The sequence below is a fragment of the Eumetopias jubatus genome, unplaced genomic scaffold (genome assembly GCF_037043125.1).
Source record: "Eumetopias jubatus isolate StellerSeaLion01/CBP00866 unplaced genomic scaffold, mEumJub1_p1.0 scaffold_12, whole genome shotgun sequence".
Lineage (NCBI taxonomy): Eukaryota > Metazoa > Chordata > Mammalia > Carnivora > Otariidae > Eumetopias > Eumetopias jubatus.
The window spans coordinates 14,085,930-14,111,518 of NW_028274818.1; the positions used below are offsets into that span (position 1 = coordinate 14,085,930).

At 35.0% G+C, this 25,589-nt stretch overlaps 1 protein-coding gene and 1 pseudogene across 1 annotated transcript in view; both read right to left on the minus strand.

The window, feature by feature from the left end:
- Positions 1–25,589, minus strand: part of SPATA17 (spermatogenesis associated 17) — a 214,258-nt gene that overhangs the window by 91,817 nt on the left and 96,852 nt on the right. Inside the window, exon 8 of the mRNA XM_028104762.2 lies at positions 18,891–19,039. Within this exon, the coding sequence (XP_027960563.1) occupies positions 18,891–19,039 (149 nt within the window). The remainder of the gene's footprint in view (positions 1–18,890; positions 19,040–25,589) is intronic.
- Positions 19,620–20,313, minus strand: LOC114210492 (ubiquitin-conjugating enzyme E2 C pseudogene; annotated as a pseudogene).

A 25,589-nucleotide genomic window follows, 5' to 3' on the forward strand; every position in this document is an offset into this window, starting at 1 on the left:
GAGGCTACCAAGGCACAGAGGAAGGTTTATGTTTGTATATGCATATGTGTTCATAATATGCATATGTTTTGGGGGCTTACTGGCAAGAAGTTGGGAGATGGGACATAGAAAAGTTATCTTTTCAGACTGTGTATGCAGAACTCAAAGACAAGTAGTTAGTCAAGTTAAGAAGCTGGTAGAGGCTATTTTAAACAAAAAATATATACAAAGATACGGAGGTGAGTTAGAGCATAAAAAGGAATGCTGAAAGAACTGAAAGGGGTTCAACACAGCTAGAAACTGGGTTCTTTATATAGGAAACAAAGTAGATCATGCAGAGTCTTATGGTGAAGATGACTGCATGGTAAATAAGGAGAATATATATATATATATCTATAGTTTTATATTACTATTAGATCTTTATACACTACAAAACATCTGTCTTTATGTTTACATTTACATAAATTTTGACTGCTTAGGAGGGTAGTTATGCAAGTCATGATGGATTCTACCTAGGTAAATCATCCCAAAATGGACATGGTGATAACAATTTAGAGATGCCAGATACATGCCTATGGGAACACATCTCAAACACCGAACTTGCCCTAGATCAGCTCTCTCTCTATTGAACGGCTCCTGGTAAAATATATGCATTAACACAAGGCAAGATAAAGGGACACTTTATTCAGGAAAAAGGAACGCTTTATTACAAGTTAGCAATTCGGTTCCAGATCATAATAAATTTTCCAATGAGCTATGCAAAAGAATGCAAATAAGTTTTTTTGCCTAGGCCAGAGGCAAGAGAAATAGTAAACCAGAGCAAGACAATATCTAACCTGAGCTGTAACAAATGGGTCAGACCTCATTAGACATATATGGAAATTGAAGAAGGGCATGCAAGTCAGGGACTGGTATGGGTAGATACCTCTTACAGAGGTAAGAGCTTGGAGCACACATGTGGGGTGTTTTAAGTGCATAGCTAATTTGCTTGGAAAATAGAAAGAATGCTTTTCATAGGGTGCATTCTGGCTCCTATCAGAACAGGCTAAGCTTCAACAGTTTTATCTTAGTTAACATCTGTAGGAAATATTGCCCCAGTGACTTTATTCTTTCCTCACAAATACTATTGCCAAGAGTGGGCTCATCATTTGGGCTCTAAGCTGATCTTCTCCCTGAGAGGCAGACTTGACCATAGCATTACAAAGGCTAATAAATCCTGGGGATCGAGGTAAGGTGGCTGATTACCACATTGCTCTCTTTAAACTATGCTGTTAAATCAGATGTTTTGTGATCCTTTGATACCAAGACATGTCTGACATTTTCCACCTTTTATTGAAAAAAGATATTTTTCTTATATATGAATTATAAAATAAATACAGGACTCTTACATAATAAGTGACTATCAGATCCAATTCTTCATGTGGGAAAGGGAAACAAAAATACTTTTCCATCATCCCAGATTGGTTACAAAATAATTTAGTCTTCAAGTTTTTAAAACCTCCTACACTTTATAGACAAGAAAAGTAAAGTGATGAGATGATGGCATAACGAATAAGGTCTTATGAATTTTACTGCCTTAATATTTGAGTAATTGAACTTCATATGTGCAAGCAGTAGTTTACTTCTAACCTTATTAAGAGTTACTCTAAGATAATACCTTGATCATGCACTACTGAGGTAATAAATGACCAAAGAAATCTCTCAGCAAATCAATTATCAGTTTTATCTTATGTACAACACAGAGTGGGAATCATGCCATTATTTTTTCTTATAGCAATAATGGTTGCTATAATTTTTTTTTTAATTTTGGGGGGGTTGGTAGCAGAAGTGTAGATATGCTCAAAAGATCACATGCTGCATTAATAAAGATCTTAGTATATGAGCAGCCCCTCCCAATCATTAACAACACTGGAAGGACAGACACTCACTAATGGGGATATAGGAGTGAGTGCTAGAATTCATCCCAGGATCTTTGCTTAAAAGGCATGTATTTAAAATACTTGCAAAAAAAAAAGGGGGGAGGGCAAGAAAAAAAAAGAAGCAAAGGTTCAGAGCTTTGTAATGTTCAAAATAGAACAGTTATTTAGTTGTAGGTAAAGAAAGTAAAATAGGAGGGAAAAAAATCCACTATGGGCTAATTAAGGGAAGGCATTTCCTTTAATTCCAGAGGGAATTCTCTCTAGTCTACAAAACTTAATTTGACAAGCAAAGACACCTAAGTGTAAAAGTTTGGAAAGAGGTGATGAAAGAACTGAAAGATTAAACATGAATCAAGCAAGTTGATTTAATCTAATAAACCAATCAACAAATAATTTTCATGTTATCTTAAAAGTACACCTGCTCAAAAATGATTCTGTTAGACTTTAATATTACAATTGTTATTATAAAATAGAAAATAGTAAATTTAATGTTTTGAGGGCTGAGTTATAACCAGTTCATTTCTGGTCTTATTATCAGATGACTCAGTTCTCATTAACCAATCAGAGCTTTTTTAAAAAAAAAGATAAAGCACTTTGATAAAACACATAATTGGAAATATGCAAATTATTTTTGTCAATTATATTTTGAGACATGTTTTAGATTTGTAGTGTGTATAATTAATAATGAATACTGAATTAATATAATGAATAATGAATGCATATCATTTTGCAATATATGTAAGTGAAATCATTATGCTGTACATTTTAAGCTTATACAGTGCTATATGTCAATTATGTCTCAATACTGAGTAATTTTAGCTCTACTAAAACACTAATCAGGTTAAGTGACTCAGGTCTGATTCATAAAAAAGGGCCACAAAAAGCTGAATATTTTTCCTTTAAATACAGAATAATCTAAATTTTAGAATAACTTTAGCAAGTAAGACTTTTTCACTACGTTCAATATGAGAAAAAGTGTTTTCACTGTAGGTATAAAGAACCCAAATTTCCAGATAAACCTAACATATAACTCATTAATCTCAATAGAAAGCTCTCAAAACATAGTCCACTGCTCTATTAAGATGTTTTAGTCTACTAGAATTTTGGTTGAAGAGATGTTAATGAAATAAGCAACAGATTGGGACAGGAATTAGATGGGCTTCATTTGTGGAAGAAGACAGCTTTCACTGAGATTTTAATGTAACCATAGCTCTAAGTGTTTAATATATAAAGTATTTTATACTTAGAGTGGAATTCATAGCAGAAATTTAAAACTCATAAACTATTTAAGCAGCAATATCAATAACACAGGTCTCTCCCCCAGGGTAGAGACAGAAATGTAATATTTAAGGAACGCAAATGGTAAGACTATCTGTTCAACTAGACAGTAAGCTCGTATTGCAAGCTTCTAAATTTAAATGGAAAGACATATTTTGCCCTTCTTTTTACATTTTTCTTAGCTTAAGAAGAATAGAACTTCCAGATATATTATTATTATTATTATTATTAACAATCTCAAGGCATGCTGACTCAGTAATTTCATTACGGCTATGCAACAACTTCCTGACGTATGTTTTGCAGAGTTAACCTTTCTCTAGTTAATTGTGAAAAACCTTTAAAAAATATCTCTGCTAAAAGATACTAAATTTAAATGTTCCAGCTAAGTAACAGTCACACAGGCTCTTCTTTTAGGCCATTTATATCAGATGTTTTAAACTAACAAAGATGCCAGTATAGCTAAAAAGGATGAGCTCAGATATTTTAAGGACTTGTATAATTGATATAAAGAACATATAATTATGCATGTTAACTATACTAGAATTAAAATGAAAAACTTAATAAAAAAGAACATATAATTAAGAAGGAAAATAAGGCTGTGGGACACACTTGTACAAATTATTGTTAAGAAGGTCTAAGGAAAAAATAAGCTGAAACTAAAAAAAAGAAAAAAAATCGTTAAGGAAAATCAATTATTCTTTGTTAAGTAATATTCCAGAGTAGCATATTCCAAACTATGGTCTGTGGATGAGGAGATTTCATGGCCAACTATATTACAACTATATTATTAGATCAATAAAGCCAGGAGATCTCTGTCTATCTTATTTATTGCTCTGTTCCCAATGCCAAATATAGTGCCTGGCACATAATGTAATAATATTTGTTGAATGAATAAATAAATAAGTTTCCAAAATACTATAGATTATATGTTCCTTCTTTGAAGTTCACACTAAATAAAAGTCTATTTAAGACTGAGACTATAAGACTACTTAAGACTGTAAATGCCACAAAAAAAAGTTTAACTGTTTTAAATATAACTTTTCCCAAATTTATTTGACAGAAAACTCATGAACATTTTCCAGACTAGCATTTTTTTTATATATGTAACTAACTGTGTGTGTTTGTGTATGTGCATGGTTTATTTATTTTATTTTTATTTTTTATTGTTATGTTAATCACCATACATCATTAGTTCTTTTTTTTAAATTTTTTATTGTTATGTTAATCACCATATATTACATAATTTGTTTTGGTGTAGTGTTCCATGATTCATTGTTTGTGCATAACACCCAGTGCTCCATGCAGAACGTGCCCTCCTTAATATCCATCACCAGGCTAACCCATCCCCCCACCCTCCTCCCCTCTAGAACCCTCAGTTTGTTTTTCAGAGTCCATCGTCTCTCATAGTTCGTCTCCCCCTCCGACTTACTCCCCTTCATTCTTCCCCTCCTGCTATCTTCTTCTTTTTCTTTTTTCTTAACATATGTTGCATTATTTGTTTCAGAAGTACAGATCTGTGATTCAACAGTCTTGCACAATTCACAGCGCTCACCATAGCACATACCCTACCCAATGTCTATCACCCAGCCACCCCATCCCTCCCACCCCCCACCACTCAGCAACACTCAGTTTGTTTCCTGAGATTAAGAATTCCTCATATCAGTGAGGTCATATGATACATGTCTTTCTCTGATGGACTTATTTCACTCAGCATAACACCCTCCAGTTCCATCCACGTTGTTGCAAATGGCAAGATCTCATTCCTTTTGATGGCTGCATAATATTCCATTGTGTATATATACCACATCTTCTTTATCCATTCATCTGTCGATGGACATCTTGGCTCTTTCCACAGTTTGGCTATTGTGGACATTGCTGCTATAAACATTGGGGTGCACGTACCCCTTTGGATCCCTACATTTGTATCTTTGTGTTAAATACCCAATAGTGCAATTTCCAGACTAGCATTTTAAGAGATACAGTTTGGAAAATGCTATTGAAAGTAAGAGAAAGAAAAACAGAAGCATAAGACCACCTATTACTGGGACTAATAGGGTAATGTTAATAAAGATCAAAGAGAAATCAAGATGGAACTCATTTTCTTTTGCTTGATTTTTCTTTCAATGAGAATAATTTTGGTGGGTGATCAGATAGATTAGGACAAAACAAAGCAGACTTAGTTTAAGCTCAAGCTCAATATGTAAAAAAAAAAATTTTTGATACCTACCATTTGTCAAGCATTATACTCAGTATACTGCATAAGTAATGGGCTCTGTTCTTGAGGAGTTTATCACCTAGAATGAGGGTCTCCAATACTTTAATCTAGAAGGGCTAGGCAGGTAACACCAGTGAGTCAGATGTAAAAACTAAGAATGTAAACTTCAATTCTTGCCAGGTAAGAGTGTGGGCCCACTGTTTCTAGATCACCTAGCATGTAATATAAGCTGGAAAATCTGGATTTTCAAAAGATTTAATTACCATTTTTAATTACTTTTCAATTAATTTAATTTTTAGAAAATTGTAGGATCCAAATATAACAGACCTGGAGACTGTATGCAACTCAGAAGCCACTAGTTTGTAACCTCTAATTTTAAAATTTACATGGAGCATATAGCACTTTCAATGACTTCAAGGTCTCTAGCCAAAATATATCTCAAGTTACTGAGCAGACCTATGGATGAAATGCAAATCACAATCAGTTATTCTTAAGAAACTGTGACTGTACCAAAGATGTTCCAAAATGTATTTAAAAGCAGAAGAATATAGATTCTACAATATATAGGTGGCTTAATTTGATGTTAATTTTCAGCACAATTCTAAAGTGGAATATTCAAATAAAATTCTAGAAAAGTGGTGACTATATATATATATATATATATATATATATATAGGCATGGACATATATATGATACTGGCACAATTTTATTTTATTAAATTTAATATGCCCATATTGTCATATTTTAAAATATATTTTAAAATTTTAATTTTATATTAAAATTTAAATTTAAATGTCTGAATATTTTAATGTGCATACACATTATATGCATAATACACACATATATAAATATAGAAAGAGATGTATATGCATATAGACATAAATATCACCATGGGTAAGACTAGAATTGTAGATATATGCCTGAAGTTTGGCAAAGAACTGGAAAGTTCTTTTATGATATCCTGAAGAATATGGGAGAAGCAAGAACTAGCTGATATTTAAAGAAGAAAGCAAAGCTATCAATGAATGACTTCCCAATGGCCAAATCTAATATATACTTTTAGTTCTCACATGACTTGACCTCTGCATCATGCTGTTCATCCAGTCCTTGCACTGAAATTTCTTTTCTTTACATCTGCACAATATCTCCTGGTTCTCTTCCCTGCTTTCTCAATTTCTGACAGGCTTACCATTTTCTGCCAATATATTGAGTTAATGATGCTTATCTTAACCAGAACTATGAATTAGAATCACCGTGGCATATATCTCAAACACATCTGCCTACTGAGTCAAAATATCTGTGACTTAGGAAGGCATATGTATATAATATTAAGCCTCAAGGTGATGGAGATGAGCAACCTAATTAAGAACCATGGTCCTAACATTAAAGCAACTCCCAGAAATCTGTACTTAATCTTCTTGCTATATAGTTTCGCCCTAGGCGATTTTTCCACCACCAAGGTTTTAACTATTTCCTCTACAGTAATGATTTCTAAATCTTTATCTCTATATACAGTGTTTTTATTTGACTCAAGACTAATATTTTCAAATGCTCACTAGGAATATCTACCTAGATGCACAATAGGAAACTTAAACAGAGCTGCCCCCAAATTAAACTTATATCTAAAACCTCCATTCTATCAAACCTATAATTCTTCTTATACAGACATACTTCATTTTATTACACTTTGCTGTATTGATCTTTTCAGATATTGTGCTTTTTACAAATTGAAGGTTTGTGGTAACCCTGTTTTGAGCATGTCTACCAGCGCCATTTTTCTAATAGCATTTGCTCATTTTGAATCTCTGTGAAACTTAGGTAATTATTACAATACATCAAACTTTTTCATTATTTTCATTATTCATTATTTTCATTTTTCATTATTATATTTGTTACAGTCATCTGTGATCAGTGGTCTTTGATATTACTATTATAATTGCTTTTGGGGCTCCGTGAACTATGCCCATCCATATAAGACAAGGAACTTAATAAATGTTCTGTGTGTTCTGACAGCTCTGCCAAACCGGCTTTCCACCATCTTTCCCTCTCCCTCTCCTCAGGCCTCCCCTTCCCTAAGACACAAAAATATTGCAGTTAGGCCAATTAACAATCCTACAATGGCATCTAAGTAGTCAAGTGAAAGTTAGAGTCATATGTCTCTAAGCTTTAGAAATGATAAAGCTTAATGAGGAAGGCATGTCAACAGACAAGACAGGCCAAAAGCTAGCCTCTTGTTCCAATAAGCTAAGTTGTGAAGGCAAAGGAAAAGTCCTTGAAGGAAGCTGAAAGTGCTTCTCCAGTGAACACATAAATGATAAAGACATGAAACAGCCTTATTGCTGATATGGAGAAAGTTTGAGTGGTCTGGATAGAATTATCAAACCAGCCACAGCATTCCTTTAAGCCAAAGTCTAATCCAGAGCAAGGCCCTAACTCTATTCAATTCTGTGAAGGCAGAGAGAGGTGAGGAACCTGCAGAAAAAGTCTGAAATCTAGCAGAGGTTGGTACGTGAGGTTATGGAAAGAAGCCATCTCCATAATATAGAAGTGTAAGGTGAAGCAGCAAGTGCTAATACAGAAGTGATAGCAAGTTATCCAAAAGATCTAGCTAAGATAATTAATGAAGGTGGCTGCACTAAACAACAGATTGTCAATATAAACAAAATAGACTTCTATTGGAAGAAGATGCCATTTAAGACTTTCATAGCTGGAGAGAAGTCAATGCCTGGCTTCAAAGCTTCAAAGGACAGGCTTACTTTCTTGTTAGGGGCTAACGCAGCTGGTGGCTTTAAGTTGAAGCCAGTGCTCATTTACCATTCCAAAAATCCTAGGGCCCTTAAGAATTATGCTAAATCTACTCTGCCTGTGTTCTGTAAATGAAACAAAAAAGCCTGGACATCACATCTGTTCACAACATTAAAGCCCACTGAATATTTAAGCCCACTGTTAAGACTCACTGCGAAGAAAAAAAGATTCCTTTCAAAATATGACCACTCACTGACAATGTATGTGGCCACCCAAGAGTTCTGACAGAGATGTACAAGACTAATGTTGTTTTCATGCCTGCTAACACAACATCCATTCTGAAGCCATGGATCAGTGAGTAATTCTGACTTTCAAATCTTATTTAAGAAATATAATTTTGTAAGGCTGCCTTAGATAGTGAGTCTTCTGATGGATGTGGGCAAAGTAAACTGAAAACTTTCTGGAAAGGATTCACATTCTAGATGCCACTAAGAACATGCATGATTCATGGAAAGAGATCAAAATATCAACATTAATAGGAGTTTAGAAGAAGTTGATTCCAATCTTCATGGAAGACTTTGAGGGGTTTGAGATTTCAATAGAGGAAGTACCTACGGATGGAGTAGAAATAGCAGAACTAGAATTACAAAAGGAATCTGAAGATGTGACTGAATTGTGCAGTCTCATGATCAAACTTGAGCAGATGAGGAGTTGCTTCTTATGGATGAGCAAAGAAAGTGGTTTATTGAGGTGGAATCTACTCCTGGTAAAGATGCTGTGAAGACTGTTGAAATGACAACAAAGGATTTAGAATACTACAAAAAGGTAGTTGATAAAACAGTGGCAGAGTTTGAGAGGACTAACTCCAATCTCTCAAGAAGTTCTACTGTAGGTAAAATTCTATCAAATAGCATCGCATGTTACAGAGAAATCGTTCCTGAGAGGTAGAGGTAACTGCTATGGCAAATTTCACTCTTGCCTTAAGATATTGCCACAGTCACCCCAACCTTCAGTAACCGCCCTGATCAGTCAGCAGCCATTAACACTGAGGCAAGACCCTGTAACCAGCAGAAAGATTACATCTCGCTGGAAGCTCAGATGATGGCTAGCATTGTTTAGTAATAAAGTATTTTTATTTTTTTATATTTTTTGTTAGAAAAGAATGCTTTAATTATCCTTATACATTTAAATTTTTAGAGCCTTTAGAGTATTTGTTTGTCTCAAATTTTTATTTAAAACCTAGTTAGTTAACATGTAGTGTAATATTGGTTTCAGGAATAGAATTTAGTGATTCATCACTTATATATAGTAATAAAGTTAAAGTATGGACATTTTTAGAAATAATGCTGTTGCATACACTTAATATATTGACAACTTACAGTGTCAAAATAACTTTCATATGCATTGGGAAAACAAAAAATTCATTTGACTTGCATTATTGCAATATTCACTGTATTGCATGGTCTGGAACCAAACCTGCAATATTTCTGATATGCCTGTATTTTTCCCTTAGTCAAGTAAGGACATCACCATCTGGCCAATCAACTCAGCCAGAAGCCATCAAGTCAAGGCACTAAAAGGACTCCCTGCCTGGTAGCCCTCAATCTGAAGAAATATTTGCTCATGGCCCTATTCCCATAAAACACTGCATTTGATATAGTGTAACACACCCTCCCCAAGATCACAACTGTGACTTATTTATATACATTTGTATGTTATGTTTTATGTTTATATATGTTAGTTTTATTTATATGTTAATTTAACATATCCATTACATTAACACATATTTATTATTTATTGTGTTCCAATCCTACCACTTACGTGGGCTAGTTCGATTTTATAAATTGAACAAAACAGATTCTCTTTCAGGAATCTGAACTGAAAAATATAACTAGCTGTGGGTTCTAGAGCTGGAACGTTATACTGCATCAGGCCTGGAACAGCCATGATAACTAAGTGTAAGCTGAAGATTTATGAGAAAGACACTACTAGCAGATAAAGCTAACCAGCAGAAAGAAGATAAGAGGCAGAAATGCAGAGAAAAGCAGAGATGACACTAGAGAGAGAAATCATGCCCCTGCAGCCCCCAAGGTCACTTTAGTCCAATTTCTCTTTGGTTCCTCATATTTCTATAAGATTCCTTGCTGTATCTTTTCAAACACACCCTTACACCCTTTTCAGTTACCTTGAATGGATCTTTGTCCTTTGCAGCTAAGGAAGCTCTAAGACAGTGATTCTAAATGTATCTGTGCCCTTGACCACACCATCAACACCTTATCAGACTGCTCCCCAAATTTGGTTTAGGGTTTATAGGATTCTACCTATAAAGCTGTCTGGCAACCTTTCTCTTCCCCTCCACTACCAATGTCCTTATTCTACTGTAAGTCCTCTTTATCGCAGACTTGGACTATGATAACTCAGGTCCCCTAACTGGTCTTTGTCACCACTGACTCCCATATCTTACCCATGGACTGAGCTAGTATAGAGTGATATTTTTAATCTATCTGACCCCCTCACTCCAGTGAGGGTTTTATACCACCTTTTATATGGTAAAGTCCAAATACTTTATCATTGTTCACATGGCCCTTTACACTCTGGCTCCACCTAGACTTTCCAACTCGTCTCTGCCCCATTTCATGAGGTACCAAAGCCATGAGCTGAGTTTCACAAGATACCTCAGAAGGCAAGCTGAAATCCTCATAAGCTATGCACTTTGTAACACAGAGATGGCTTTATCCAGGCTACCTCCTCTCGCCACTCTCCTTGCTCTGTCTGGCAAACTTCGGTTCAGGTTTCAAGCTTCTTCTGACCCCAGCACACTTTTTAAACACTAAACTGAAACAGGAAAATCCAGGCTGTATAAATGCCAGAACAATATAAGAATGTTGAATATGGCACAAAATGACTATACCTCTTTCAAAAGAGCAATTCCATGTACTTCATCAACTGACCTAAAGTCGACAGGGAAAACTTTATCTAGCATACGTCAAGGCGTTGTATTAGGAAGAGTGCATAGAATCTGATAATACCAAACTAAAAGACTGCAAGTGTTGTTTTATGACTTGTTCAATGACATACACCAAAAGTGTATTTAATATTCTCAGGATATCACTAAAAGTATTCCAAATTATCAGTTATGTTGATGTCATAAATATTAAACTTCTTTAGCCTTAGATGTCTGCCAAAACAGAATTCTAGTATTCTGTGGTCATTTATTTAAAAAATCTTTTTTTTTTTTTTTTTTTTTAGGGACATTGTGAACAAAACAAGAGCACAGTTCTCACTGTAGAGCCAAAGTAATAAAGGGCTCTTTTGTAGACAAATCCTAGAACTTCTTAATTATACACAGGCTTATTATCTGTATCTCCAGTTTTATAAAGTACCAGAACTTCATTAGAAAAATTAAGCTGGAAAAATGAAGGCAGCACTTTGTAAATTTCCAGTGGAAATTAGCTGGGAGAGGCAGAGGAATACTGGATCAAAAGAGGGTAATCATGCTTAACTGTGCCCTAGAGCACCCGCATGTTTAATACGATTTGCACAGTAACTACCTCTCCTATTACTGCTTGTTTGGAGTAGTCTGTGTTAATGGGGTTAGCTAATTTAGTATTTTAACTTAAAAAGGCTCTGCTGATTAATAAATGTTGCACACTGTGCTAGTAATTAAAATAAATGGAAGAGTTACAAATAAAAGTTGAATTGTTAAGAAAACATTATCTGAAAATATATGATAATCCCTATTTATAATACAATAACAGTTCAGAAAATATGCAAATTATAAAGGTCTAAAGTGTTTGAAAATCCCAAAAGTCAAAAAAGTTTTGAGATGTGTTAAATTTCTTTATCACTACTCTTTAGTGAAAAATATAACCAGATCTTATTTCTATATACATTTTTTAAAATGCCCTTTTTAAAAACTATTTAGATCTAGTTTCTGAACTTTTCCCATAACATTTTTCCAATGGTAACTGTCTATAAAATGATACTGATACTTAATTAGAAGCAATATTTAAAAGGTTTAAAAATGACTAATCTATTTACCAAGTCTTCAGTCTAAGCTAGGTTGCAAATCTGAGGGAATGAAGGCAGATACATAGGATTCATAGATGCTGAATGTTTTTCACCAGTGCCAACAAATGGCAGAGCTAGTTCTGCTTTGCTACTAAATATGTATAGGATGTCTCCCATTTCACCTAATCTGAATGACAGAGGGTGACAGAACGTGTCATCCCAAATAACGCCACTTTGGCAAAGGATTATTTTGAACTAAAAGCACTTGAAAAGAATAGGTACATGAAACGTGATCTGAACTCCCCCACCCCTTTTTTTTCCCCTAAAATCAGGAGATAACACGTCCATAGGATAGCTGACTTTCCTATATCAGGAGAAAAGAAATGTTCTTGTCACCAGAGATGAGGAGTTGAAGCCGAGAGAATTTTTTTTTTTTTATTTAAGATTTTATTTATTTATTCATGAAAGACAGAGAGAGAGAGGCAGAGGGAGAAGCAGGCTCCCAAGGAGCAGGGAGCCCGACGCGGGACTCGATCCCAGGACTCTGGGATCATGACCTGAGCCGAAGGCAGACGCTTAACCATCTGAGCCACCCAGGCGCCCAAGCCGAGAGAATTTTGTAAAACAGAACTTGTTAAATAACTTTTATCTTCCTTTGGTCTCCCCACACATTTTATTTTTCTACAGTTGTAGCAAAATTTTCTCATTGTTCAAGCTAATGTATAAGCACTCAGGACTTGCCATTAGTGGGTGTTCATTTCCTTATGGGGCTCCTGTGTCACGTAATACTTATATTTAATAAATGTGTGTGCTCTTTTCCTATTAATCTTTCTTAGGTCAATATAATTCTCAGGCCCAGCTGAAAACCCTAAGGGGGTAGAGGGAAAGTTTTGCCTCTCCTACAATAACTATCAGAAACTTAACACCTTTTATTTTTCAAAAAGATGTAGAGACAGCTTTTCAGTGGTCTGTACTCAAGTTCTTATTAAAGCCTATACGATTTAAAATATAATATCCTTATACTATGATTCAGTCATGAACTTCTCTTCATAGGGAGGCTCAAGCCACAATCATATTTTTTTAATCCTCTAAGTGACCATACCTTAAACCTGCAGAAGAATCTCAAATCTTTAGGAATCCAAGGATTTCCCTCAAGTTTAGCTCAGGTTTATAATTAATCTAAACACCAAAGTCTGATCTAGCAAGGTAGTTCCTTAATTTGAAGAACAAGTTGTATTAGTTTTTTATTGCCCCTACAATATACCACCACAAACTTAGTGGCTTAAAGAATACGAATTTATTATCTTAGAGTTCTGGAGGTCAGAAGTCTGAAATGGGTCTCACTGGGCTAAAATCAGGGTGTTGGCAGGGCTGTATTCCTTCTGAAGATCTTTTTTTTTTTTAAGATTTTATTTACTTATTTGAGGGAGAGAGAGAGAGAAAACACGAGCAGGGGGACAGGCAGAGGGAGTAGCAGACTCCTCACTGAGCAGGGAGCCTGATGTGGGGCTTGATCCCAGGACACCAAGATCATGACCTGAGCCGAAAGCAGGTGCTTAACCAACCAAGCCACCCAGGCGCCCCTCCTTCTGGAGATTCTATGGGAGAATTCATTTCTTTACCTTTCCCAGCTGCTGGAGACTGACAGTATTCCTGGGTTGTAGCTGCTTACTCTGTACTCAAAGGCAACAAAGACGAGTTGTCTTTCCCACATCACATCACTCTGACCTTCCATGTAGTCAAATCTCTGCCTCCCTCTTCCACTTTTAAGGACCCTTGTGATTACATTGGGCCCATCCAGATCATCTAGGATAATCTCCCTCAGCTTTAAATTCTTAATGATATCTGCAAAGTCCTCTTCATCATGGAAGGTACAACATATTCACAGGCTCCTGAGATGAGGTTCTGGACTCTGGGGTGGGGGCTGGGGGGAGCATTATTTTGCCTTCCAGAACACAGACTGGCACTGACTTCTACTGCAATGTCTTAAGTCCATTCCATTTTGGACCCAGTTATAGTTTGCATAATTATATTCTCTGTATTAAGTCAGAATGTTTACAATTAACAGAAGGTATTAACATATAGGACCTTAGCCCCTCTCATAAGACTTTAAGTGAAGCCCCTATCAGCCTATACCACCTGACTTATGATCACCCACCCCATTCCGTCTCTGCCACTTGATGGGTAAGTTAGACATTTACTTGGATAGCTCTTGGATGGCATGGCCTTCCGCTTCTTCCACCTCTTAATAACAATGATTTCTTTCTCCACTTCATCTGGGCAACTTGCATGGTTCCATTTTACATCTAAAAATATTCTTTGAAATGTTCTCTGAAAAAATCTAAAACAAATATGTGTTGCTGTTTCCATTTTTTTAAAAAGTAAAAATAATCCTTTTTTATGTTTTTGAGTGAATTTCAGATCGAGTAAATCATGGGAGTTAGAAAACTCCTCAATGGAAGCAGAAGAGCACATGGGGTACAAAGAGGATGAAAGCACCTCAGTAGCTCTGGAGCACAGAGTTTCTTAAGAAATGTGGCAGACTGGCTGGAGAAACAAGCCTAGACCCCATCCTGAAGGACCTTGTATCTTGTGACAAAGAATTAAAATTTATCCTGGAGTTGATAAGAAGCCATTAAAAAGTATCTTGTCTGAATAACAGCTTGCTTAAATTTCTCTAGTATTGTGGTAAATGCACTGAATGGGAATAAGACTGGGCAGACCAGATAGGCTTTTTATAGCAATTAAAAGAAGAACTTACAAGTGCCTAAATTAAATCAGAATTAGAAAGGAAGAGACTGAATTTGAGAGATACTTAAAAGGTAGACCAGACAGGGTTTGAGGACCAAGAGAATGCTGGAGAAGGATAACAGTGTAACTTGTAGGTCCCTACCTTGGGCAAAAAGTTGGTGTTAACAATTCACATTCAAGATAAGAAGAAGCAGGCCAAAGTGGGATACACTGAGTTGGGAACATCTGGTGGAGAAGTAAATAAAAATGGCAGTTGAAAATATAAATCTGGAATGTAAGAGTAAGATCTTAGAGATTTACAGTGGGAAGCATTGCATAGAGGTGGGAGTTGGTCTCTCAATCAGAAGCAATCATTCACACGTTATATAGAGAAGGAGAAGGTAAAGAAAAGAGTTGAATGTTGAGTCCCGCCATCACCTTGGCTCTATTCCACTACCTCTCACCAAAGTACTGCAATATTCTCCTCATGGTTTTCCTTCCCTCTAGCACATTTCTTTTCAAATACAATTGTCCCACAATCAACAAATACAGTTTCTTTCTATGACATCCTTTTACTCCAAAACCTTAAATAATTCTTCATTGTCTACAGATAAACCCTCCAATCCTTGGCCTTGAAGCCTTGCCCACTTTTTCTTTCTACTGCCTCACACATGAACATTAGCTTCTGTCAAATTGGTCCTCTCATTGTCCTGTGAACTTTTTCTACTGTCATTTTTTTTTCATACCGTCAGTCTGCTTTTATCTTTTCTTTATCAAATCTAAACCATCTTTCACAGAATCAATTTAGTTCCTTCTCTTTGAAGAACACCTTCCTAGACCAGCAGAGACCAGAGCAAATGCTACATTAAAAAAAAAAAAATCATGACACATACTGTCTTTAATACACACTTGATGATTTTCCAGTGCTTATCTATGGCAATTCTTACTCAGAATTTCATTAAGTTTTCTGATTTGATTTAAAGCTAGAAGCACAGGAGTTCCATAAGAACAGAGAATTTGTCTATTTTATTCACTGCTAAATCCCAAGAGCCTAGAACTATTCCAGACATGCAAGCATTTGTTAAATCAAAAAACACCTCTGTATATTTCTCACAGTATCTAGCTGAGAGCTTTTCACATAAAAGTTACTCAGCAATTATTTACTAATTGCTTATTTAATTTCCTGGTTTCATAAAGATAGACATATGAATAAGAAAAATAATTTTCTTTAAGAAAAAATGAAACTGGAATAAATTTCTTTAGGAAAAAGAACAAATAAAGCTCTAAAATGCTTCCAAAAAACCCTGTGTAATCTGTACTCAATGTGTAAAATATTGTCCCACTTCCTATGCTTATTTTGAAGAACATAAAAGAATGTGACCTTATTTAGAAATAGGACTGTTGCAGATGTAACAAGATGAGGTCATACTGAAGTAAGGCCCCTAATGTAGATAGGACCCTCTGCATTAAAAAATTATGCATCTCTGTGGTAAAGGAATACTTTTTTCCTAATTTCTATCACAGAACTCTTATCTGTAAAGATATAAAAATCTAAATTTCTAACATTTCTTCTGCCTCACAAGATACAATTACATTACGCAGTATATGAAAACCAAAATGGTTTTAGAAGAAGCTACAAAATATCACTGTTTCAATTCTCAAAAAAACTGAATTATCCATAGGCTAGTTGCTAAAACCAACTGCTTAGCCCCCTTGCTAAAAACATGGTAGATTCAAATCTATAAGTAATTTCTTGAGTATTCCCAGCTGGATTTGTTCCTGATTGGTTGATAATCCTAGAAGCATTTTCCATCTGAAAGCTTCAGGGTAAAGGGTCATCTGCATGGTATCCACAGAGGTTGAAGATATTTACAAGTATTCCATGGAAAGTACAAGTGGAGCACCTTTTTTTGGGGATAATATTGATATCTCCTCCTTCCAGGCTTATAAAGGAAGATACTACAAAAAGATACTTCAGTATCTTTGATACACAGTGATTTCTATAGAAATATTAATGTGGTCAATTATTTGAGCAATTAATCTTATTATTTGATAAATAACAAGATTTGCATCATTGAAAACAAAAATAATTCTGAGTAATATAACTCCTTAGATATTCATCACTAAATTGCATATTTTGCTTGACTAAGTCTGAGCAGCATTAATCTTGTATAATCTCTTTGGTAAAACAAATCTACCTCCCCAAAACCAATTGGAAATAAATGTTTTTTGTTTTTTTATTCATCATATATTGGGTGACTGTAAATTACTGAAGGAAGGTATGGAATACTCTATAGCTAATAATTTCATGTCAAGTAATTGCTATGAAATAAAAAATTTCTAAAAATTACTTGAGATGCATGCCAATTTTATCTTTCATCTGAGTTTGTGTGAAAATTTTTATTTTTAAAGAGACTTTTCAGAAATGCATGATTAAAATAAGGCACATTATATATCCCTCCTGACTTGTCAAATGATCCAAAATCCACTGTGCTGGATGAGAGGTAATTCTAGTTTCTTTACATAACAAAACATACTTTGCAATGTATTTTGGAATTATCATTATGTTATATTTATAATATGATGACTAGTTCATATTATAAATTATGTAAAAATAAGTTTATATGTTGTTGACTATTATATAAGAATTTATAGCAATATTTTATAATTATAAAATTATAATAATTTATATTAGAATAATATAATTATCTTATTAATTAGAATATTTATACTATTAAAGAATTATTATAAGACACAATACAAAGATAATTACAGGATATATTATAGGACAATAATAATAACTTTTAAAAAGCCATTCTAGATTTTAAGTGGTCTGTTTACAAATTACATACAACTATATTGATGACAAATGCCTTGAGAGAGAGGAAGTGCTTTGGAGAAAGATGTATGAATTGAGACCCAAATCAGTGAGGCTAATAAAATAATTTTAAATTGCATCTACTATGAGAATTTCCTTTATCTTTTTCAGTCATCTTCCTCAGTAGTAAAGACACTAACCTCCTACACTGCACCTGATTTATTAAATGTGTATCAATGTTTCCAAATTAAATTTAGTCCACATTAAGAGAAATGTTTTTGTTCTACTGGATCTTATTTTAGAATCATCATAGGCTTTCACCAGATAATTAAGGTAATTATTTTCATATATACATGGACAGTAGTCACTTATCCCCTTGAAATGCCATTCATTTTCTTTTGCTTTGAGGAGTTACATACACACACACACACACACACACACACACACACACACACACACACATATATACACATTATATATATATTTATATGCACATATAAATATATATTATACATATATGCACATTTATATATATACACATTTATATTTATATAATATATACACATTTACATAAATTTATATATTAATATAATTTATAATATATACACATTTATATAAATGTAAAACATTCTAAATGTGTATATATTATATAAATACATCTATATTATAATATCTTATAAATTATAATATGATATAAATAATACATATATATTTTTAAAGATTTTATTTATTTGAGAGAGAGAATGAGATAGAGAGAGAGCATGAGAGGGGAGAGGGTCAGAGGGAGAAGCAGACTCCCCGCTGAGCAGGGAGCCCGACGTGAGACTCGATCCCAGGACTCCAGGATCATGACCTGAGCTGAAGGCAGTCGCTTAACCAACTGAGCCACCCAGGCGCCCAACATATTTATTTATATAATATAAAATTATATAAATTTATATATTATATAATATAAATGTATATATATGTCTGTGTATTTATATATATAAATGTGTATATATGTGTATATAATAAATATATATATAAGTATGTAGCATATTTGCATATTGAAAAACGGTTGCTTCTCAATAGGTTGCTTCTGAATTCCTTTTCTCACAAATAAAAGATTCTCCACAATATCAGGAAATACAAAATGTTAAATCACTTAAGGCACCACACATACTACAGCTATTTTTTTTTAAGCTAAGAACTCACATATTGTCATTTACATCTCGCATCCATTCCTGTCTTCTGAATTCCTCTCTGGCCACCTTTAACTCACTGATTGGTTCTGCTACCCACAATGTTGGCTCCAAAGGCTTGTAGCGCTGTTCTAATACTTCAGTGATATCACGGAATGGTCCCTGACAAGAAAGAATGAGGAAATATTTTATTATGGAAGACTTTCTGTCATATTATTGATGATTAAGGATGCTGAATATCTACAAAGTATACCAAGTTTACCAAAAGAACAAGCTGTTCTCTTAATTAGAAAATACACAGAATGTCACAACTTCAAAAAATGCTCACACAAGTTGAAGTTAAAATACTAAAATATTTTAAATTAGCCAAAATTTTCTCTACTTACATCAAAAGACTTTTTACGCTAAAACAGTTAAATTTGTAGTTATGTTACTTTGTTTTCTAATTTAAAAAAAAATTTCTTCCGATATAACTTAAAAAGAATTCTCTCCCTTTTTAAGTAAAGATATTAGAAAAGATTCTCAGCATTGCTTTCAAAAAGCCTTCCTATCAATAGAAATAGGATAGCAAGGTTTTTTTCATTAAAATAAAGCTTTTAAGTGAATTCCACATCCTACATTTAACTGGTAACCCTCCAAAAACAGAGGGCCATAACTGTAATTAATTTAAGTGTTCTTTAGTAAAAATTCTTTTTTAAAAAAAAAAAAACCCAATGTATTTATTTAATATATTCATCACAAGGGCTCAACCAGAGACTTAATTTAAAAAACAGAAACAAAACAAAAATGACACCACAGCTTAAGATACAGAGTCCTAGACAGAAATGAAGAGAAAGACTATCTAAGGAGAAAATAAAAAGACAACACAAAGAGAGAGGCTGGACAGTCAGGGATCTTGGCTGGAGACCTGCTTCGAGTAGGTTTCTTGCAGATACTTCTTAAAGGCTGTGGGGTTTTTCCAGAGCTCGGCAGCATGCGTGTTCAAAGGACTATCAATGTTTGGTTCTCCTAGCAGGCTCTGGATGGACAGCAGGATGGTCCTGACATCATACAGGGCAGACCACTTGTCCTTCAGGATGTCCAGGCAGATGTTTCCCTGGGTGTCCACGTTGGGGTGGTAGCAGGGTGGGAGGAACTTCACCGTGGGCGCATTGTAAGGGTAGCCACTGGGGAACTCCAGCGAGAGCTTATACCTCAGGTCTTCATAAACCGTGCCTGCTGCCCCATGGATGGTCCACACCCATTTGAAAAGGTTGTCGGATTCAGGGAAGGCAGAGATGCCTTTGTCACATCATGAGGGTCATCAGCTCCTGCTGTAGCCTCTTGCCCCCGGGGCCCTGGGCGGCGCCCCCGCTGGGCTGGGCTCCTTTGCTGGCGGCAGCGACGCTGGCGGCAGCTGGGTCGCGGTTCTGGGAGGCCATCCCGGGCGGTGCGGGGAGAGAGACAGGAACTCGGAGAGCACAACTGCAACTGCTTTTAGTAAAAATTCTAAGTTCTATTGCATAATAACTCTGATACCAAAGCAACCATCTAATGACACAAATATAGCAGAGGAAAGCCCATAAGCTGCAACAGTGTTTTATAAGATATCCTAGCTTTAAATTAGTAGTTACTTATACTAATTACTAGAATCCACTGGTTGTCTAATTAGTATATTAAACAATACAAATCAGAGGCGGCTCCGGATTTTACTATGTCATTAATTACATACTGCTTTTTTTCCCACCACTGTTGTTGTATAAGACAGAAGTGATATAAAATAGACAAAGATTCCTAATCATATTCCTTATCCTTAAAGATCTCTTCTTTAAATAGGTTATCACTAACAAGACACAGCTGGAGTTACAGCAAGCACTGACTGAAGACTGTGGGGCTAATAAAAAGAAATGATTCACGCCTCATTTATGTTCACTTATGTTTTACATTAATAGAAACCAATAATAGGAACCAGTTACCATAAAAGTCATGGACCGTAAATAACACAAATGGCAAATAAGTATCATCTAGTACTTTTCACAGCTGGACAGGAGGATTGCTATATTTGAAAGTAGTTAATGGATTTTTATTGGAACTTTACTTTTTAAAGATACAGTAACATGATTCCAAGTTCACTATTAAGAAATCAAATGGGGATTTATTATTTTTTTTCCAGATTCTTAATGTTTTACTTCGAGAAATTTTATGGTTTAAAAATTAATGCATGGTTGTGTAATCAGGGGAAAATTACTTCTTTAGACCTTTTTCCTTATATGTAAAATGGAATAATCATCATCTCACAAAAGTGCTCTTAAGATATATAATACAATGTAAGTAACACTCTTAGCATTGTACTGAGAACATACTAAACATTCACAAATGATACCCCTGGCTTTATTTTCATTATTAGTTTCAAGAAAAGTTTGGAGAAGGTTTTGAATAGCAGAATCAAATATATAAGGAAATGCACAAGGCTAGGACTTTGAAGGAACCAGCATTCACAAGGAGGAATGGTCTTCTAAGCGGCCAAACTCTACCTTCTAAACTTTGTTGGTGTATCAACATAAAACATACCCATTTGTTAAGACTTAACCCACTACTTGTTCTGGAACTTACTATTTCCAAAGAGACTAGGAAGTGAAAAAGGAGGAGCCCAACTCAAGCAGCAAAATTTAGAATAAGAATAGACCCAGTCTTCCTGATGGGTTCAGTATCTTTGTGACCCCAATCCTCCCGAAATCACATTCACCTCTCTCTATCTATCAGTGCCTGGTCCATACATTTATATCTTAGACAAGTGTCCAAGACACTTCGGCAAGTGTCTTGCCTTTGAGCTCAACACAACTTCTCCCTGGTTAGCAAATGACATATACTGTCAAACTTCTCCTATGCCAAAGCTTCTGTTAATTTGTATTTCTGTTGATAGCCTTTTAGATCTCAAGTGATCACTAATATTGATCATATGTGGAGTGACATGGGGCCTCAGATTTTGGGCATAGCTTCAAACTTCAGAACTGCTCATTGTGCTCATTTCCAAATATTAATCCCTGTAATGCCCAGGCTCAACCGGAATCTACAAGTCTCCTTCGACTCTTAGCTATAGTTTTCCAAAGTTTGACTTTATTTGCATCCAACCAAATCCTAATTATGAGGGTCAAATATATTTATGTTCTTCTATATTTTTAACAACCCATGTTACTTTATATTTTTCCCATGTTACTTTATAGTCATCTTGTACTTTTTAAAATTTTCTCAATAATATTTCGATATTATTTCTCAATAATATTCAATATTATTTCTCTGAAATAATAATGAAGTTATGTTTTAAACTCCCAGGATTGTCTCATACACTTGAGAAATTTACCTCCCAAGTACAGACAGACCATCAGAGTATAAATATTACCATTTGTAATATAGCATATATAATCTTAGATCTCCCTAATGACGTATATACCTTTCATATTATTAGGTAACATATAGTAAATGTGGTTCAGTCCAATAAAACCACAACATTAAAAATCCCATTCTGTGAAAACAAGAATGGAAAGAAGGAAAAAAAGAAGAAAAGGAAGTGAGAAAAGAAGAAGCCAAAGGAAGTTGAGCGAGAAGAAGATGGGATGAAACAATGGGTTGAGGAAGAATGGGAAGGAAGGAAGAAAAAAAAAAGGAAGTAAGAAAAAGAAGATTAAAATGGTGTGGAGCAGAGGGAGGAGGACCAGGGATAGGAATGAAGGAGACAGGGAAAGAAGAAAAGAGAAAAGGAACAAGGGAAGAGAGAAGAAGGAAGAAAGAAGGGAGCAGAAAAAGAAAAGAAAATTAACAAGGATCATTATTTGGTAGTATGCTAGTATGTGGTATGCTAGTATGATAAAGGTGATTTATGAGCGTATCTGTGTATGTACACACATGTATGTATACCTATCTGCAAATATCTGCATATGTATACACACATATACATATATAAAATCTTCCATAGAGGGGCGCCTGTGTGGCTGTCGTTGGGCGTCTGCCTTCGGCTCAGGTCCTGATCCTGGGATCGGGCCCAGCATCTGGCTCCCTGCTCCGCGGGAGGCCTGCTTCTCCCTCTCCCACTGCCTGTGTTCCCTCTCTCGCTGTGTCTCTCTCTGTCAAATAAATAAATAAAATCTTAAAAAAAAAATCTTCCATATACATGTGTATTCCATATATATATATATATACACACACATGTATATTATATGAATGTATGTAATATTTTCTATGTGCCTTCATATATATATATGTGTATACACACACACACACACACTATTGTAGTATAAGAAATACATATCTGATGGTTTTTGTCACTGATTCCTGGCATAGAGCTCCTAAAATGCTTAGAATTTCCTGAGTGATGGGGTGACTCTTATCGATAAACAAGGTTACACCTGAGATTATGCTAATGAGGTGATTTAGGTTGGGTCCTTAGTAGCCTCTTGATCAAACTGGTCACCAGAAAGACCAAATGATTAGAAGGTTGAAATTTCCAGTCCCTGCTTCTGATCTCCAGGGAAAGGTAATGGAGTTCCAGACTGAGCTTTATAAAAACTCTTACACAAGGAGATTTGATGAGATTCTCAACTGGCGCACACATCTATGTGCTGGGAGAGAGGTGCATCCCAGCTCCGTAAGAAGAGAAGCCTGTGCACTCTGGACCCTTTCAGACCTCACTCTATGTTCCACTTCACTGGGCTGTTTATTTGTATCCTTTATAATAAAGCAGCAAATGTAAATAAAATGTCTTCCTGTGTTCTCTGAACCGTTCTAGCAAATTATCAAACCTTAGGATGGGGTCATGGGACCCCTCAATTTATAGCCAGCTCAGTAAGAAGTACAGGAGACCCAGAAATTGCTACCAGTATGTGAAGTGAAGAACAATTTTGTGGGGTTAAGCCCTTGAGCTGCGGAGTCTGCACCAATTCCTGGTAGTTAGTGTTAAAACTGGCTTGAATCACTGGACACCAAATAGTAGTCAGAGAATCAGAGAATTAGTTGTTGGTGTCGGAAAACATCTCGATCACATATATATATATTTTCCCACATATATTTATATACTTATTGTATTTATTTACTATATTTATTATATAAATATATAGGTATACATCTTCCATACAAATACATATAACCATTTTTACATGTATATTATATATGTATAAAAATTGTCCACATATATTATTCACATATACCTTATATATAGCTATATGTATATGTCTTCCATACGCATTCCATAAATACTAAATACATATATGTATACATAGAATGCTATGGGGGGGAAGCCATGTAAGGTACTAAAGGGGTTATATTGAGAAAAGTACATTAATAAAGATGAAGAGTAAATAAAAACTAGTATAAAATAAGCTATATTATAAAAGCATAAAAAAGCAAAGCAAAGCAGTAAAGTTAATGTGAAATATAAGTATTATAAAACTCATATAAAATGATACTAAATGTGTATGGTTAACGTTGTGAGTATTACACAGTGTGGCAGTTTGGTCTGGATAACTTCTAGAGTGTTTCCAACTCAGATACATTTACATACCTATATCTTATCAATACCATATCATTTTCACATTTCCTAAGAAGTTGCATTCAGAATTAGTCTATGAATTCCATGTATTACCAATAGCTATCTCATTGAATATAGCATAAAATATGGATTATTAAGTATTCAAATATACAGTGTTATATCTGACACCTTAGCAATCACTGAACACTTAATACACAAGCAATGGAGTTACTAGAATTATCTTCATTATAGAATAATAAATTGAATTGCTCATTCTGATGGTATCATGTAAAATCATTCTTTGCATCATCTGAAATAGTAATATGCATAATTCAAATGGTAAAAATTCAGTTACCTAGAATATAAAATTTATTTTATAAATGCCTTTATTAGAGTATTGGTATAACCTATATTTTGAAAAGAATAATGAAACCATACTCTGAAGATATGTTCCAAAATAAACTGAAAATTTTCCAAATTATCTCTCTTTTGTCCCCTTGCTCAACTCTCCCCTTCCTGCCACTTTATTTCAGAAAGAGGGAGCACTCTCAGCTTCTATGTTTTTTGGTATAGTTTTTTTTTTTTACAGCTCTTTCTATAATATAGTATAAGCCATCAGTTAATGGTATTTTTTAAAAATAGGATTATCAATTAGTAATTTTAAGAGAGCAAAAAAAAAAAAAAGAATGCACAAATAAAGGGAATAAAAGACCCAATTACAGAAAGTGAATACGTAACATCTCAAATAATTACAGCAAAGTGGGAAATTGCCCTATGGCATAGATGAAGTTGTCCTCTAGCAAGTTGATGAAATGGCTGGGGGTGTGAAAAGCAGTCTCTAAGATGACCTCCAACGATCCCACTTTCTGGGATTCAAACCCTTGAGCGGACTGGATTTATTCACTTCTAAAAAATGAAATATGGCAGAATGGGAGGTCACTTGTGGCATGAGGTCATGAAAAGGCTTGTGGCTTCTGCTCTGAGGAGCCTCTCACTCTCTGTCAGATCACTCCCCTGAGGGAAGCCAGCGGCCAGTGAGGCAGCTCTACAGACGGCCAATGTGAGGGACTGAGATATGAAAACAAGCAACCCTATGAGTGACCCTCGAAGAGGGTCTCCTCATCCTCCTGCTCTTTCCTACAACTGAGTGTCCACATGAAATCACAGCACTGTCCGGCACCTTGACTGCAACTTCATGGCAGATCTTGAGTC